Genomic DNA, 17,150 nt, shown 5'->3' with positions numbered 1-17,150 from the left:
GGGTGTATCAAGGTTGTGTCAACTCCATGTACCACGCAAAGAACAAAACAAAGATCCAAACTTGGAGTAAAATAAGTCAGGGGAATCCCATATGGCCAAGCCGGTGGCTTGTTATTTCGCGATGTACTTTGCGAACCCATGTCTGAACCTATGGTACACCTGCCCCACGGATCGAGCGGATGCCCCGGAAACGGAAGGCGATATTTGGGTACTGTGAACTCTAGAACTAGCCAATTGTCTTAGATAATCATTTCGAGCCAGACAAAAGCTATTGTTGTCATCACCCCGCCCGATTCTTACTCTTCCAATACTACATAGCTGTTTTCGGAAGCGACAAGTCCTTAAACAGAGCAGTCATTCATGTCATTATGATCATAATAGCATTGTTCAGTCCACTGAATTGTACATGGATGACAGACTCTTAGGATAAGAGATTCTAGATTTTCACACTTTTCCAACTATTGTAAAAGCCAAATGCCTTCTCTTGGCGCTCCAGTATCATATAAATTCTAGCTCGAGCTTAGATTTTAAAAAATTTGTTTATCTTTTCATTTGAAGACCGGCAAGCGATATTCACTATTCGGTATAATTACAAAACTCACTTCAGTCATCATGAAGGTCTTCTTTATTTCTCTGGCTCTTGCTTCCTCTGCCATCGCGGCGTCCATCGCCAGAGCCAGCACCACCTGCGAAAGTAACCAGGTTGTTGTTTGCAGTGGCAATGGCAATGCCGGCCTTATCTCCCTGGGTAATATCGCCCCGGGCCTGCTCGGGGAGAGTTGCTCTGGCGGGGATGTCTACTGCTGCTCCGAAAAAGACGTCGAACAGGTATGATGCAACTGTACTCTTCACTTCAGTGGGCAATCTTGTAAAATTGATTAACAACCAACAGTATGGTCTTATAAACCTAAACCTGAATGTCCAATGCAGCCTGAATCGTGTTCTGTGACAACACTGCTGATATTGCCGAATTCTCTGAGATGATATGTTGATTTTTAGTCTGATGATCCGGCCTGATGTGCTGAAAAAGCCCCTTCTTTACTATCCTTAATGGGTTCGTCAGATAATACATGCTTCTAGCAAAAACTACTGGTCTGCTTTTTTCTCCTTGTGAATAGGTGGTCCTTTGAGTTCGCGAGGTCTGTTAGACAAAATACTCAGACTCTACGTAAGCATTAGAATGAATGGACAAGAGTTCTACGAAGAAACGGCGAGAGACTCCATCACCCAGGAATTAGCACGGTTTTACACGACTACTGTACTCTTGAGCTCAAATGTATGACACCCTCGTCACCATAGTCAAAATTGGAGTACGATGGTCTAGTTATTTTCAAGCACTGCATTTTGGGGTCTGTGGGTTTAAGAAAGCGCATATGTAGAAACTGCGAGGAGACCTAGTCAAGTATATTCCCAAGACTAGCAACCCCCTTGTTTTGCGCCTATGATGATCTCGTCCGTATAATATGGAGGAGAGATGCGGGTAATGCCGACCAGAGAGACCTCAAGAACCGACCCAATGCCTCCCGGGGAGGTAACCTGGTTCATTACTGGACACCTCGTATGCTTAATCTGAGTTTTGAGTCTTCCAAGGGTCTAGCCCAGAAAAATCTGATTTCAAAACTCCGGGACGCGATATGTATTGAACTCCACATAGAACTAACTGTGTTTGACTTGGGAGGGATGTGTCCTTGTCGATAGGTAATCTGTACTGAGACACGGCGTTTGCATGATATCATTTCCAGTTTATCGACTTAAGATATCATTTGCCACTGTAGATCGATATATCGCGAAGGAACATGCCAAGGGAAAAACAAGTAGTTAAAGTAAACAAAGTTTGTGTGACCTTGAAATTTGGCGCGCCGTCGCTTTCGTTCTCGCTCGTTCTCGCTCTCGCTCGCAGCTTCTGCGTTGAAAATTGATGCGATTGGTCCTCGGACACACGTAGTGGGGCCTTTCGACTGACTCCACATGCACTCGGGCTCTTTTACAGGACTAGTCGTCGGGATCATTCAAAGCCGAATGAAGCCTAATTATTGTACCAGTCAGTCTTTGTGAACTGCTAAATATTGACCCCACAAAGTACCCTCTGTAAAGGCACGGACTCCAATTGAAGTTGAATGACACCCCTTCTAGGAAATTTCGGAGATAATCACCATGCAGGCACTGATTCTGTGGCATGACTTTTGGGGAAGATCGACAGCGGATAGGTTCGAGCTCATGCTCGATTTGGAATTAATCTACCAAAATTCGAAGCTAAGACACTCTTGGCAGGTACAGATACCCCTCGAAATTTTGGGCATCGGACTATAGGACTGCTATTCTACAGCTTTAGTGGGCTTGGCTTGTAGTATAAAGGGCTGGTGTTTTACTGCCGTCAAAATCATCTTCACACTCAATAACCTTCATTATCAACATTCCTACTAAAGTCATTCTTTAAAATGAAGTTCTCTTCTGTGGCTCTTGCTAGTGCAGCCATGGGCCTTGCCCAAGCTACTCCTCTCGCCGAGCGCGCCCAAATCACCGACGCCGACGTTCTCAACTATGCATTGACTCTTGAGCACCTCGAGGCCGCCTTCTACCAAGAAGGTCTTAAGAACTACACCCACGCCGATTTCCAGAAGGCCGGTATGCAGGACCCGTTCTACGCCAACCTCAAGGAGACTGCCAGTGACGAGCAGCAGCACGTCCAGTTCTTGACCAAGGCTCTTAAGGCTGCCGGCGCGAGCCCCGTTGAGGCTTGCACTTACAACTTCCCTTCCACGGATGTCAAATCCTTCCTTGCCCTCGGTAGCATTTTGGAAGGCGTCGGAGTCAGCGCCTACCTTGGTGCGGCCGCCAGCATCATGGACAAGACCTACCTCACTGCCGCAGGCAGCATCTTGACCGTTGAAGCCCGTCACAGTGCCTACCTACGTGCCGCCCTCGGCGAGGCCCCTGCTGCTCAGGCTTTCGACAACCCTCTTGACTTCGATGAGGTGTACACCCTCGCCTCGCTCTTCATTGCCTCATGCCCCGAGAGCAATGGAAAGTTGCCAGTCAAGGCCTTCCCCGCCTTGACTATGCCCTCCATGGCTCCTGTCATGACCGGCTCCAAGGTTGACCTGATGGTTGCCGGCGATATGGTCATGAACACCTCGGACATCTACGCGGCATTCATCACCGTCACCGGACCCGTCTGGGCTACCCTCGAGTCCACTGGTGCCGGAGAATATACTGTCGTTGTTCCCCAGGGCGTTGCTGGCCAGAGCTACGTTGTCCTGACCAAGGGCAACAAGCAGGCCACCGATGACAACATTGTCGCAGGTCCCGCAATCGTCGAAGTTGGTATGCCCAATGGACCCATGGGAATGGGATCTAAGTGCGGACAGTCTGGCTCGCAGTCTTCCATGTCTATGATGCCCTCCATGTCTATGTCTATGCCCAGTGCCTCCAAGACCGGCATGCCCTCTATGTCGTCTGGCAGCATGACCTCTTCGTCCGCGTCTGCATCCGCCACCCCAGCTTACAGTGGTGCAAGTGGAATTCGTGTGAGCGTGGTTGCCAGCCTGTTCGGAGCTGTGGCCTGCGCTGCTGCCTTTTTGCAGTAAACTAGCCGTGCCTTATAACCAGATAACAGGCGTGATAGTCGCTACAGCATGTTTATAATTCTCGTGTATATTAATTCAACATCATATTCTCCATAATATCGAATTAACTTGACAAAAAGGTACACATATTTAACACAGTAAGCAGGACTCAATTTCTAGTTCCTGTTGTAGCGCCAACTTACTAGACCTAGCACTGACCCACCAGTCACCCTCTACACCCTGCACCTGACCTGTCCCACGGGTGGTTAGTGGCTAATTCATCGACAGTAGGGCTAGACCTCATAGTATACAATCCTTAAATGACAAGCATTTCTAAGCATCAAGTTCTGGTTGAATAAACCAAAGAAAAAGAAACTTGAGAGATTAGTATCGGTATCCTCGCCATGGCTATGATTTCGAAATGAAGATTCGGCTAAATCTCTAAATATTTTGACCTGACGGGAGTAAGAGTCATCTTGAACGCTCAGGTGGGCAGCGGAGAAGGCTAAAATGGCATAGAAGAGAGGCGGCAATTGAAGCGGTCTTGAGAAGGCAGAGATGAACAGGTTGCTGGTCTTATGTGGAAATTTTTGCAGCTTGGCATATCCTTTCATCACATCTAAGTAGTGTTGAATCAAATGCGAGTTTTCCTTGTTAACAGTAATGGGTGTTTCGGAATCGACATCATCTGGTTGTTGGCTTTCAACTGACATATTGGTATGCGCACCTGTAAAGCTCCCAATAGACACTCCTGTATCCGAGAAAGTCTGTTAGGTCCCCAGGGAGTAGAATTATGAAGTTATATCCTACACCAGAGATATTGAAGCCAAATTGGTCACCTTTAATATCGAAATCGAAGCTCAGGTCCAGATCTGCAAGGTTTTGTAGTTGGGAGTGTATATATCGATCTATATTGGGGGAATTTGCATTCATCGGCATTTCTGAATCAACATTGGAAGCTGGATTGGGGTGATCGATCGAGTTGAACTCGGTCGTTGGACAAATGTCCGCCTTCTCTTGGGGGGAGGAACATAGGGCTCTCCAGGTGCTGGTGCACTCCTTCGACAATCAAGCCCAAGCCTCACGCACGTTGCACATTTCGGAGAGATATTTTGTTGGGCTTCAGTTTCTGCTCTTGTAGCTGCTTTCATACATCGAACCTTTCACGTCTTGCAGGTGAAGCAGCTGGGTGTATATTGTCAATTCCGGAAGTTGGTACCCGGCAGTCAGCGTACCATCGCGTGAACGGCGTCTTAAAGGTGCCTCCGACACTACATAATTAGGTGCCATGATATTAGTTCACAGATAGGAGCCTTCTAGAAGGCGACTGGACCAGAAACTCCTATTGAGAGGAGGGTGCTGGCTGTCAGCTTCGACTGAGATACGGATAGGTCACCTGGCTTCATGAATGATGTTGATAGCAACGAAGCTCATTATCAGAGGCCGAGTAGATGCGGAGGTTTATCCCAGTGATGTTTATATTTTGAGAATCTAAGAATTTAGATACTATGCATAATTGCAGTCAAAACCTCCTTTCAGGCACCGCTGACAAGGACTTCCTTTATCACATCGAACTCTCCTTCGTTTGCATAGTTCACAAGGCTTCTCACGGACTGAGTAGATATGCACCCTTTTTTTATCCCCAACAGAACGTATGGACTCACAATCAAGACCACTATTGGTGCAGTGATGGCAAGGTCGTTTGCTCTCACATTTGATTTTCCTTGCCTTACAATGCGCACATGGGGACGATCTGCCCACCTCAGAGAGCACCGAAGTTCGCTGCATTTGAGAGCGCACTTCGCTCCAAAGCTCTCTGCCTGCCATATCACATGCACTATCTAGCCAAAGGATGGCCTTGAGTGAACCCTTTAAATCTTTCCAATCGTCGACTTGGTATTGGCCCATAATATTTGCCAAGGCTATTGTATACCACTTTCTTTCGGGACCCCCATCAGCCGCAATACCGCCCATTGTCAGGGCCCACAGCAAAAGGCTATAGGTAATTGGAAGAAGTGACTGGTCCTCAAGTATGCCGCTATGTTTTATCTCGGCTTGTAACATTCTCACTAGTCTCGGAAATGGCGCCCCGACTCCTGCAAGTGGGAATGTCACACCGATACTGTAGATCATTGCAGCCAACCGACAAATTTCCGATAAAGCGTTCTCCTGTTTCAAACCACTTTCAGGAGCGATGCACATCAAATTCCATTGCGCGAGGTTACGTCTGTCACACATGGACTGAGCGTCGAGTCTTAATGTGTCTCCTCGGATGTAACTTTCAATGGATGTCGTATAGGCCGCTAGCTCTTGTAAAGAAAATAATATCCCCGGCTTTAAACCAGCATCGTTAAACAGTTTCATTCGAGCCTCTGCAGTGGGCTGTTCAGTTGCATATGTGCAGAGTTCCTGAAAGGATGCTCCTGAGAGCGGGTAGAAAGGGAGTTCCGGCGCGGTAAGGAGTAAGGTTGAGTTCACAAGCACTCGACTACGAATATTAGAAAATCAAAACCAGGAACCAAGACAAACCGTCGCCACTCACTAGAAGGCTGCTGCTGCAATCCCCGGTGTGCCAATATTGGAAAGGCCCCCGCGTAGCTTGACGATCTTGCATAAGCCGTCCTGGTGGGCAACATTAGGCTCCCTGGCACTATGGACTTTCAGCCACTGGAGGCCCTGAAGTGGAGCCTGAAATGGAGATTCTTGCGACCAGGGCTTGTCAATTTGTACATCTGGTTTTTCCACTGCCATAAGAACAGCCAATATAGTACTATCAGCTGTCGCACGGATCGGATCGCGTAGAGAGTCATTAATCGCCCTGATAGTCTCTCCGTAAGAAACTTGAAGATTGTGCTCAGTGTCTCTGGTCCACAACGAGACTCCGCCATCGAGGAGGCAATTGATTGTTTGATGGGAAAGAGAGGCAGATAGCAATGCGGAAAAGAGAGCCTTGTCGTTCATGGAAAGTGGCAACCAGAATTGAAGATACGGATTAAGTGAATTCGTTGCAGGAAGCACACGGGGTGTCATGACCGAGAGTCCTGCCACGATTGTGAGCATGTTTCTTGTTATCTCATATTCCAAGTTCTTACTATAGGAAAGAGCCTGCTGCACCACTTTCGATTCTAATGAAGTGGGATATGTTCCTAAGATGAATGTTTCGACCTTCCTTGCTAGGCTATCGAAATGGCCTTAATAGAGTGACGCAGTGAGCGGGTTGGTCCAGGGAATTCGAGCAAACCGGTATCAAACTTTACCTAAATGCGTACTCCTCTCGACTGAAGTGAGTCCGGACTCCTCAGGTTCTTGATCGTAGAGTTCATTCTTTTGATTGACCCAGAAGGAGTCGTCGCTTACTTCATTTTCCATGGATTCGGATCCGCACAACGAAAGTGTCTCTCCCCGCGATTGGAACGGGATTTGAAAAGTCATCTTTTGACTGAGGACTTCACTGATATGGTAGAGTAAGAATCCGAGTCGCCGAACTCCCAGTAAGACTGTAGATAAGGCAGTCAGAGACGCAAAAGTGGGGTAAAGGTGATACTGGGAAGGGAATATCGCTATGGTGAATTGACACGCCAATTCATTCCGCACTGGATGCTAGTGGCGTGAGTAGCGCGAATATATGTCAGTCAGATCAAGAGGTCGGCAATCACAGACCGTTGGTATTTTGAGTGAGGCTGTGCTCTGTGATGAGAAGTTGAAGTTCATCTCAAAGACGCGGAATAGGCCGAATCGGGAGTAGCGCCGAGGAAAACCCGAAACCACAATTTTCAACCCTGTAAGTAAGACATCAGCTGAATTCAGTCATCTTGCTTGTAAGAAACGTGCCTATACTAGCCTTGGACAGATCTAAGTCTGGGAATTAGCGGTGGGACTGGAACAACAATTTGCATCGGTGTTTGTAACAATTGCAGCTTCCAACAAAACATCCGGTATTCTAGTGTAGCACATAATATGTGAGAGAACATTGTGATATTCTATGACTAAAATCTATTGAGGGAAGAAAAACATTGCAGATCATCTGATTCTAAATAATGAAACTTGACAGTCGGTATTGAGGACGGTGCTGGTATGAATGTAACTTATACCCTGATACCAGCGGTGTTTGGCAAATCCTTGACCACAAAGCTGACTTATTTCGCAAGTGCATCCACCTCTGCCTTGACCATAGCCGGAAGAGCTTCCCAAACAGTTGGGCCCTGAGGCTTCCAACCCAGCGATTGAAGACGCGTCGCTCTGCTGCGACAGTTACCACCCCACAGGACTGGAGCCCAGGGGTGGAATTTGCTGGCCTCCTCAACGGACAGTTGATCGACATCTGCACTCTCGATTTTTCCAAGTTGCTTGGTGATTGACGAAATCTTCTCGGCGACGTCCTTCCATGCGATTTCACCCGACTCAACAAAGTAGTAGCCTTCAGAGCCCCACTGAGCAGATCCACCCTGCGGCTTGAGTGCTTCCTCGATCAGAAGCACACATGCCTTTGCCAAGTCTCCGATATAAATATCTGATCATTTCATTAGCATGTTGCGTGCCTGGAAAGAAATCCCGCGATGAATGGGTTTCACATACGATCCCAGATATTCTTGCCCTCGCCAACGGTGAAACCGCGGCCCCTCTTAAGAATCGCCTCGCTCAGGAATGGGACCTGCATGCTCCTCTTCTTGATCGGGCCCTGTCCCACACCATAAATGAGGGGAGGGCAGATAATGGCAGTATCCACACCGTGCAGAGATCCACCGGTCAGAACAGCATCATCAACGTCGCGGTGTAAAGCAGTCTCCGGAAGTGAAGTGATCTCTTTAATATCTTCGACGTCGTCGTACACCTTTGGTGCTGGATTACCAGGACCAGTAGACATATCGTTGAGAACTCCGGTACCAGAGATATGAATCAATTTGCCGCCTCCAGTTGCCAGCCCGGCGATAGCAGACTTCACAACGGGGATATGGTCGGAGCTCGCGAGCTCTGATATATGATGTTAGTTTTATCCTGTATCTGGACCGTAATCACTTACGCAGAACTACATTCGCTTTGGCGCTCTCCTCTTGGATGATCTTGTCATCATCCAGAGTACCAACGACAGTGGTAATAGCCGGCCAGTGACTCTTGAGTTTTGCTGCCTGTTCTTCATTCCGGACGAGCGTCACGACTTGGTACTCGGGGTGAGCGGCGATGAGCTCTCCAGTGGTGTGGCCGCCAACATAGCCAGTGGCGCCAGTGACAAAGATTCTAGGAGTCATTTTCATTTTTTACCTTTCCGTGTTGCTTGGCTTTGTTGATTGTTGTGTCGTGCGAAAATAGTAGATTGAAGTCTCAATGTTTATTGAATTGCTGATCTGGATAAAGACAATATGGACGGATTCTCGTGCCCTTTTATAATCAACGTCGCTGCTTGCATTTACAATGGATCAGAAACATGACTCAACGTGGCTTGCAGTTGATTTCTAATCCTGCGAAGTAGAGCATCTCGAATGAGTATTTTGTTATCAAGTAATCGTCGTTGAGGTCTCCCACGCTCGCCGAGTTCGCCGAGTTCGCCGCGTCGGCTAAATGCTCCCTTTGTACTGGGCCCACATCTCGCTCATGTAAGCTAACCAACCTAGTGGTTATGTAATGACTGGCGCTCGTAATAGCCAATCAGCATTCAACCATACGTTGTGTCTCACATGACCAAATACTCCCATAGATTAAGGCGTTTTCCATCTTCTTCCGCTAATACACGTTTCATGCACCTAAGCATTAAGTGGCGCCGCAGTATTACATAAACTACTAGCATGATTCTAGTCATGTGGCACATCTTACTTCACACCGAATTTCCAATATCACCATTGCTAGTCCTAAAATAATCTAACATACATGTAGCTAACACTTTAGCTTCACGGATGTCTCAGTCCGACCTTACCAAGCGATTGACAACAACCAAGTAGCTGATACCCAGAGAGTCAGAGAATGTCCCAGCAGAGTATAGCGCCTCAGCAGGCAGTGCATAGCATGCTATCCATCTAAGAGCTAGTGGAGATGCCGGCAGCCTTGATCAAGAACTCCGCAGCTTCAGTCGCATCGGAGCCGTAGGAAAGGTGAGCCATGACATTCTCACCGTTCTCGCAGACGGGGTCACCGGTGGCACAGAACTCCTTCACATCACTGGTGGAAAGCTTGCCAACGCTCTCAGACTTCAATGGGTCACCGAAGAGCACAGCGGCAGCCACCTGGGCAGCAGTAAGGCTGCTGGCCGCGTTGTGAACGACCATAGCACCCTCCGAGTATCCACCCAGAACGACCTTGGTGTCGGGGCAGTTGGAAAGAGCCGTCTTGACGAGGGTTGCCATGTCGGAACCACCGTCTTCGCCCATGGTAGAGTCACCCTATAAATCAAATGATTAGTATCAAGGTATCACAGAATTCAAGCGACACAGAAGGGTAGACATACAGCGACAGAAGCGTCGTAGTTCACACCTTGAATTGTGACCTTGCTATCAGTCAAAGACTGCAGCTTCGTGGCGAGAGGAGGTCCAACAACGGTTCCCATGTTGCCAGTCTCGTCAGTTCCGCGAGCAAAGATCAGCGTCAAAGGCTCACAGCTGGTGTTGTCGGTGACACCGTTCATGGTCGACGACACGGTGTCGCGCTTGAACTTGCGGAGTCCACTCAGACTGCTGAAGCTGCTGGAGGAACCAGAGTCGGCGAGGAGAGAGCTGAGGGAGCCGAGTCCGCTGGTGGTTCCAGTACCGCTGAGGGAGCCCAGGCTTGAGCTCGATCCAGAGTCGGCGAGGAGGGAGGACAGGGAGCCCAGTCCGCTGGTGGTTCCCGTACCGCTGAGGGAGCCCAGGCTCGAGCTCGAGCCAGAGCCGGCGAGGAGGGAGGACAGGGAGCCAAGTCCGCTGGTAGTTCCCGTACCGCTGAGGGAGGAGCTCGAGCCAGAGTCAGCAAGGAGGGAGGTCAGAGAGCCGAATCCACTGCTGGTGCCAAACTGTCGCTCCTTGATGGTGGAGGTGGGGGCCGCAAGGCTGGAGCCGACCAGGGCTAGAACGACTGCGGTCTTCATCTTGAAGAGTTTGAAAGAGAGAATAATTGAGAGAAGAGACCGGCTCTGGAAAGACTGTGGAAAGGAGAGATGAGGAAAAGAATGATAGTGGATGGACTACAAGATGGAAGGGAGTTGGCGAGATTTTATATCTTGACAGATACCAATGGGCCGAGGATCATTCCCGGTTTGCTGTTTACTTCGTGAGCTGAGTTTTGAGTTCTAGAACTGGGGATTCAATTACAAGATTGATGAAACTGTGTTGGTGGACCCTGTTTCATGGCGTCCGTTTCGTGGTTCGGGGTTTAAAACTTTATCCGATAGATCTATTGTTTTCTACGGGTTTTTAGATAGATCTTGATTAGAGATAGAACACTTGCAACGAACGACTTTCCTCTTATCTCTTTTCCATTTCGCTCACAAATGATTGGTAGATTCTGATGTTTGATTCCTCAAGTCTACATTATGCAGCAGGCCAAAGTCAGTAGGAATAGCTTTTACGCCACAATATCAAGGCGACAAACGGGCGCGGATTCAGATCTGTACTTCTGCATATTAGAAGCATTTTGAAACTGGGCACAAAAATACGAAAATCTGGAGATTTGATTAGATTGAAAATTGAATAGATCGACTCAATTTTGAGTCGTGGAGCCCAATTCGGGAAGCTCGGCCGATGGATGAAAAAAGGGTCCTGCAGCTAGACTTTTAAAATGAAACGCCCAGAATTAGATAAGGCTTAACCTCGGTAAAATTTGTAAAACTATAGCCAGATGAAGTCATCTCATTCAACCAATTATATAGAGTTTAGGATAAGTTGGATTCCACATGGCATGACTCGGCTCCAAGGCGTATTCCATGGTTTAAATATCTATTTACAACATACACTGGCGCAAAACGGCGCATTCAAGTCGAAAACCCCTGCACTTCTTAATTCAAGAGCGTCAAGAGTTTTTTACTTAGTGCGATGGTGAAATTCTGAGCTATCGACCTTTATTTCGGTTCGAGTCTCATCATATCTCTATGGGAAGTAAATTTTTCCCTGGCACCATTCCCCATATGCATGTCGATCGCAATACTCACTATAGGCCGGAAGTTTACCCCGAACTACAGACGTGGCTTGCTGATTGCCCCTGCATCGTCCGCCAAGGCTGCCTCGACAAGCTTGATGGCATCTTTGGCTTTCGGCCTCGGCAGGGTTGATCGTCCCTGAGGACCTGGATCATTCAACAGACCCACCTCTCGCCAGCCACCAATGTCGCCAATTTCAAGTATAGTCCCGGGCGGATATCTCGAATTTGTGACGAGCGACATCATCGCCTTGACAATTTCCTCCGGTGGCAGAGTGAAGTCATTTTCCAAGTCAATGTGCGCCCGAGCCTTGGCGCTATCGCGAAACAACGGAGTATCCACGACTCTGTCAAAAAGGTATTAGCAAAACGATCATATGTCTGTCTGAAAAACCAATCTGCCTACCCAGGTGCAACAGCTACCACTCGAATTCCGGCGAGATCATCCAGAGGTGCCATACATCTCACGAACTGGCTGATAGCCTGCTTCGAAACCGAATAGAGAGGATTTACGACGCTGGGAATCTGTGCCGTAATACTGGAGATATGCACGATGACGCCAGGCTTTTGAGCGCGGCGTAGTCTCTTGATAGCGATTCTGGACATCTTGATCGGATGCATGATATTCACATCGAAGACTTTGTAATGCGACGCACTATCTAGATCGGCCCAGAAACTGTTCGAGGAGGGCTCGTAGACTCCTGCACCAGGAACAATGATATCGGGTGCTCCGCCAAAATCTTTCTCGAACACATCAAATGCTGACTCGATCTGTGTCCAGTCTGTAACGTCGGTCTTGTGAAATCGTACCTTCGGGGAGGAGCGACTTCCGATACTTTGGAGCCATTCTTTGGCTGCGGCATGGAGACCGAGGTCGGCTATAAAGACAGAACAGCCATTCTCATATAATGCCTTTGCAAAGCCAAGACCGATTCCTGGTGTTGAGCTGACAGTTAGCTGGAGTTCAAAGTTCGAGCATCACAGAGTACTTACCCGAGCCTCCGCCAGTAATGATCGCTTTCTTGCCTTGTGGACTTAGAGGCGGCATTGTTTCGGGGTGTATTTGAAGTCAATAAGATCTGAAAGAGTATTGTCTTGAGAAATAACGACACTTTGTAGGGAAATCCGGTGATAAAAGCTGGCCAGGAAATTTGAGAGGCCAAATTCTGTATAGCAATTGTAAAGCTCCACCTAGCGTGCGTTGAGGATTCCGCGGAACCAGCACAAAATTCCCGGAATCAACAAAACATTCCTTTTCCACTAAGTGCCGACTAGTCTGGGTCTTGTGATTGGCCGAATCACGTTCAATGCACAATTCCAGACTTTGATCCGAATTCAGCATCATTGACCGGAAATTTGTCACCTTGACATCGCACCGTTCCGCTTCCCAGGATACCATATAGTTGAAGGTACCTGCAACGCCGCAGCTAGCAGTTTGAAGAAAATACCACTCTTGCTGCTTCAATCAATCATCAACATGGCTCAGAATTCAAAAAGCCCAGCCTCTACTCCGGCACCACTCCCAATCACCGCCGGAACACCCTACAAGATCGACGAAAATACACCTGAATTGTTCCGACCGTTGCAAATCCGGTCAATCACCCTCAGAAATCGGATATGCGTTTCCCCGATGTGTCTTTACTCAATCGAATCTTCAGGGCCCCTCAAGGGCGTGATGACACCTCTGTATATTACAACGATCGGACACAATGTTTTCAAAGGCGCTGCCCTGGCTATGATTGAGGCCACAGGTGTTCAGCCGAATGGCCGCATCACACCGCACTGTCCAGGTCTTTGGAATGATGCTCAAGAGAAGGGTCTGAAGCCCCTTGTGGACTTCATTCACTCCCAAGGTGGACTTTGTGGTGTACAATTATCGCATGCCGGACGGAAGTCGAGTACACAGCCTCCACTGGTTGCACAGGAGTTAGGGAAATCGAGTGCAAGGGCCCCTAAGGAGGATGATGGGTGGCCTGATGATGTTTTGGGCCCTTCTGGAGGTGCCGAAAACTCATGGGATGGCAAAGGTCTTGATCCATCTGGTGGCTATCATGTACCCAAGGAAATGACAGAGTCCGAGATTAAGGAGCTGGTGTCGAATTATGCGAAGTCTGCTCAGCGGGCTGTGAATGCTGGTGTGGATGTCGTTGAGATTCATGCCGCACACGGCTATCTCATCAACCAGTTTCTCAGTCCTGTCACCAACCGTCGGACCGATAAATATGGTGGAAGCTTCGAGAACAGAATTCGTCTTTTGATCGAGGTCATAGTTGCTGTCAGAGCGGTGATCCCGGAAAAGATGCCTGTGTTCGTTCGAGTCGGTGTGACGGATTGGCTGGAGAACACGGATATTGGAAAGAAATTTGGAACCTGGACGATAGAGTCGACCATTCAGCTGGCCAGGTTGTTGCCGGATCTGGGTGTCGACCTTATCGATGTCAGCTCAGGAGGAAATCACTATCAAGCTCAATTCAACGTCTTTGATGGTGGGGACAAGCACACCGAGATGGCATTAAAAGTCAAGCAGGTCTTGAAAGCCGAAGGGAGCAAGTTGTTGGTCGGAACGGTGGGCTTGATCACTGAGGCCAAGCAAGCTCGCGACCTGGTGCAGGGCAGCTTGATGAGAGGACCTGGTGTTGATATCATCTCTGTTGGTCGGCAATTCCTTCGAGAACCAGACTGGGTGCTGAACGTTGCTTCGGAGCTTGGAGTTGACGTCGCCTGGCCGGTGCAACTACAGCGACTTCGACCTGGCCCAACCTCTAAAATTTGAGAGAGAGAATATTAGAATGACAAAACAGATACTGGTAGAAGCGATGTGACTGGAAATCAAATATCAATATTTTAGGTGATTGACTACATTCAAACAATTCCAGAAGTCTCAATAGATGACATCAGTAACACACATGCATCGTATCCCAAATTGCATTTCAAGTAATTGGTAGTTATATTTCCTTTCTTTGCTTTCGGATCTTAATGCTACACTCCCCTCTATATTGAGGGCCCTCAAACATTCTCGGCCATCTCAACTGACGGGCCGGACATGTTTTTGCTATCAAGCCTACTGTCATCCCCCTCATCAATATTACCCATATTCAACTCTCGCTGATAAACGGCAACCATGTCTCCGTCGCCAAACATGGCCGCAATCTCCTCAAGCGGTTTGTTCCTTGTGTCCTTGAACCATAAGATAACAACGAACGCTGCAGCACCCGGAATGCAGGTGAAAACCAAATACCAGCGCCACGAAATAGTACTTATGGCGTAAGGCGTAGCCTGGAGCCACATCAAGTTGGTAGCTGAAAGAACGGCCATCGCAATAGCGAAGCCTTGTGAACGAACATGCGAAGGCCAGATTTCGGCAATATAGAAGTAGGTAGGCCCGTCAAGGGTAAGGGAAAAGTTGACCTGGAAAAGAAAGATGATTGCGACGCATGCGCCTAGTCCGGCACGGTTCTCAGTCCCGAGATAGAAACTTTGTAGTGCCGTGAGAGTGCCCACTAGAGCTCCGCAGCTTAGTAGACCACCGGCAATTAGTCTGGGGCGGCGTACACGGTCGACGAATGTCATGGCGATGATGTTGAAGACGAGGCCAGTTAGTTGGAAGCCGCATTGGAAGTTGAGGATTTGAACCGTGTTGAAACCGAGGGATTTCCAGATTATGGAGCCGTAATCTATTATGAGAATTCAAAAATTAGCAACACGTTTTGATAATACCCGATGAGATTGTTCACTTACTCAGGATAACTAAGACACCCGAGCTCATGAGAGCAAACTCAAGGAAAATAGTAATCGCCAATCTCTTCCGCATAGATGGTTTCTTAAAAAGACTCCAGTATGACGTGGCAAACTCTGCATCGAGTCGGATTTGCTTCTTCATCTGGAAGAACTCCCGTCGTGCGAACTCTTGCTCCGGATCATCTGGGCTAGAATGCATCCGGAAAATGATTTCACGCGCCTCCTCAACGCGATCCTTTGACAACAAAAATCGCGGCGACTCTGGTAACCAGTATAATCCGCATAAGATGATGACGGGCAGTACCATCTGGAATGCGATGGGTCCCCGCCACTGGTTATTGCCTGGGACGAAGTAAAAGCCCAGCCCGACGTAGCAAGCAAGTGTATAGCCGAACATCATCATGACAGCGTGTAGGTCGGTAAGGATGCCCCGGAGTCGGGGTGGAGCTAGCTCAGCGACCCAGATGGGAACACTAGAGAGGATGATCACGCCGCTAAGAGTGAACGAAGAAAATGTCAACAAAAGGCGTGATTAAGAATTGAGGGATGACACCTACCCAAAGCCACTGAAAAAGCGGAATGCAATGAACATGGTTGAGTTGACAGACGCGGTCATCAGCGCACCAGAAAAGATGAGAAGGCCATTTCCGAGTCCCGCTGAAAACTTCCGTCCAAATTTTTTGCTGGTCCATCCTGCAAAGAAACTACCAAGCACGCCGCCGGTATAGAACAGTGCATTCATCGCGCCTGTGATGGACTCTGCATTTGGAGCCGTGTCCAATTTGAAGTGTGCGATGAAAGACGGCTGTGTAAGAGTTGTTGCGATGACAGAGCCTGCATAACCATAAGCAGCGGAGCTTAGGGTAATAAAGAAGACAACGGCAGCAGTGTACAAGTTGACATGTTGCTTCTTATTGAATTGGTCGTCTCGGCTTTGCAGCGTTTCAGTCGGTTCTAAATTATTGAGCTGCATGATATTGAAAATTGATCCAAGAGTGTATTGGCTAAAACTCTCAAGAATATAATGACCAAGGACACAACCCGGGATAGGTTCTTAAATAATTACATCCAAGTATACGCGCTGTGGTTGTTTTTTGGACATCAACCGATGTCAAATGCCGATACCCCAGTGGCTGAAGCCAACAACTATGGATGATTCATCAGATCTATCATATCCCCCGCATTCCCAGATTGTGGCTTATGATCTTTCCACGGAAGGAACTAATAAATTCGGAATGATATGGCCTAAGAAATAAACTTTAGCCCCGGACTAGGCTTTGCATACGAGTATGGGGAATTGCGGGGTAAGTTTCAAGGTTGACACTGGTAATTAGCCATATGTCCTAGTAATAAAGATAACAGGTATTCTCGTATGTCCTTTGTAAAAGAAAGAAGATAAGAGACAGGGCGAGGTGTTGTGGTCGTATTTTTTTGTGGGTCGGCTCAGTTGCCTCGCCCTGCGACCCTTCCTTGACTTATGTGGACGTGCTACGCTGTTGACATAGATCAAAAGAAAGTGCTTTTTCCAGGACATGAATTCAAAAAGTAAGATCCTGACATTAGTTGCCAATCGGCCTGGCCGTGCAAAAAGAAATGCATTGACGGGGAATCGAACCCCGCTCTGCCGCTGTGATACTTGGTAGTATGGAAGGCGGCAATCATAACCACTAGACCACCAATGCTGGTTTAATTATGGCAAAGAAGTCCTAGACAGCATATATATAGAGAATGCCTCAACAGTTTGACTAC

The 17,150-nt window shown here is 48.1% G+C and overlaps 7 protein-coding genes across 7 annotated transcripts; 3 read left to right on the top strand and 4 right to left on the bottom strand.

Moving 5' to 3' along the window:
- Positions 1-612: 612 nt before the first annotated feature.
- N7503_007678 (uncharacterized protein) lies at positions 613-949 on the top strand (the record flags this gene model as incomplete). Its single annotated transcript, XM_057067225.1, has 2 exons — positions 613-828; positions 893-949. The coding sequence occupies 2 exons, from the start codon at positions 613-615 to the stop codon at positions 947-949; spliced, it is 273 nt and encodes a 90-aa protein (XP_056920906.1).
- A 1,489-nt stretch (positions 950-2,438) lies between these two features.
- N7503_007677 (ferritin-like domain-containing protein) lies at positions 2,439-3,587 on the top strand (the record flags this gene model as incomplete). The annotated part of the gene is made up of 1 exon (XM_057067224.1): positions 2,439-3,587. The coding sequence occupies one exon, from the start codon at positions 2,439-2,441 to the stop codon at positions 3,585-3,587; it is 1,149 nt and encodes a 382-aa protein (XP_056920905.1).
- Positions 3,588-7,702: 4,115 nt separating this feature from the next.
- Positions 7,703-8,812, bottom strand: N7503_007676 (uncharacterized protein; the record flags this gene model as incomplete). The annotated part of the gene is made up of 3 exons (XM_057067223.1): positions 7,703-8,076; positions 8,142-8,537; positions 8,587-8,812. The coding sequence occupies 3 exons, from the start codon at positions 8,810-8,812 to the stop codon at positions 7,703-7,705; spliced, it is 996 nt and encodes a 331-aa protein (XP_056920904.1).
- Positions 8,813-9,574: 762 nt separating this feature from the next.
- Positions 9,575-10,617, bottom strand: N7503_007675 (carbohydrate esterase family 5 protein; the record flags this gene model as incomplete). The annotated part of the gene is made up of 2 exons (XM_057067222.1): positions 9,575-9,937; positions 10,003-10,617. The coding sequence occupies 2 exons, from the start codon at positions 10,615-10,617 to the stop codon at positions 9,575-9,577; spliced, it is 978 nt and encodes a 325-aa protein (XP_056920903.1).
- Positions 10,618-11,700: 1,083 nt separating this feature from the next.
- N7503_007674 (uncharacterized protein) lies at positions 11,701-12,711 on the bottom strand (the record flags this gene model as incomplete). The annotated part of the gene is made up of 3 exons (XM_057067221.1): positions 11,701-12,010; positions 12,070-12,598; positions 12,657-12,711. The coding sequence occupies 3 exons, from the start codon at positions 12,709-12,711 to the stop codon at positions 11,701-11,703; spliced, it is 894 nt and encodes a 297-aa protein (XP_056920902.1).
- Positions 12,712-13,140: 429 nt separating this feature from the next.
- N7503_007673 (NADH:flavin oxidoreductase/NADH oxidase) lies at positions 13,141-14,436 on the top strand (the record flags this gene model as incomplete). Its single annotated transcript, XM_057067220.1, has 1 exon — positions 13,141-14,436. One exon carries the CDS (start codon positions 13,141-13,143, stop codon positions 14,434-14,436), a length of 1,296 nt encoding a protein of 431 aa, XP_056920901.1.
- Positions 14,437-14,669: 233 nt separating this feature from the next.
- On the bottom strand, positions 14,670-16,374 carry N7503_007672 (uncharacterized protein; the record flags this gene model as incomplete). The annotated part of the gene is made up of 3 exons (XM_057067219.1): positions 14,670-15,337; positions 15,402-15,895; positions 15,959-16,374. 3 exons carry the CDS (start codon positions 16,372-16,374, stop codon positions 14,670-14,672), a joined length of 1,578 nt encoding a protein of 525 aa, XP_056920900.1.
- Between the last annotated feature and the right edge of the window lie 776 nt (positions 16,375-17,150).

This window comes from Penicillium pulvis (genome assembly GCF_028828015.1).
Source record: "Penicillium pulvis strain IBT 33274 chromosome Unknown contig_5_segment0_segment0, whole genome shotgun sequence".
Classification (NCBI taxonomy): Eukaryota; Fungi; Ascomycota; class Eurotiomycetes; order Eurotiales; family Aspergillaceae; genus Penicillium; species Penicillium pulvis.
The sequence above is the reverse complement of the archived record's forward strand: the minus strand, read 5'-3'. Positions and strand labels throughout refer to the sequence as shown.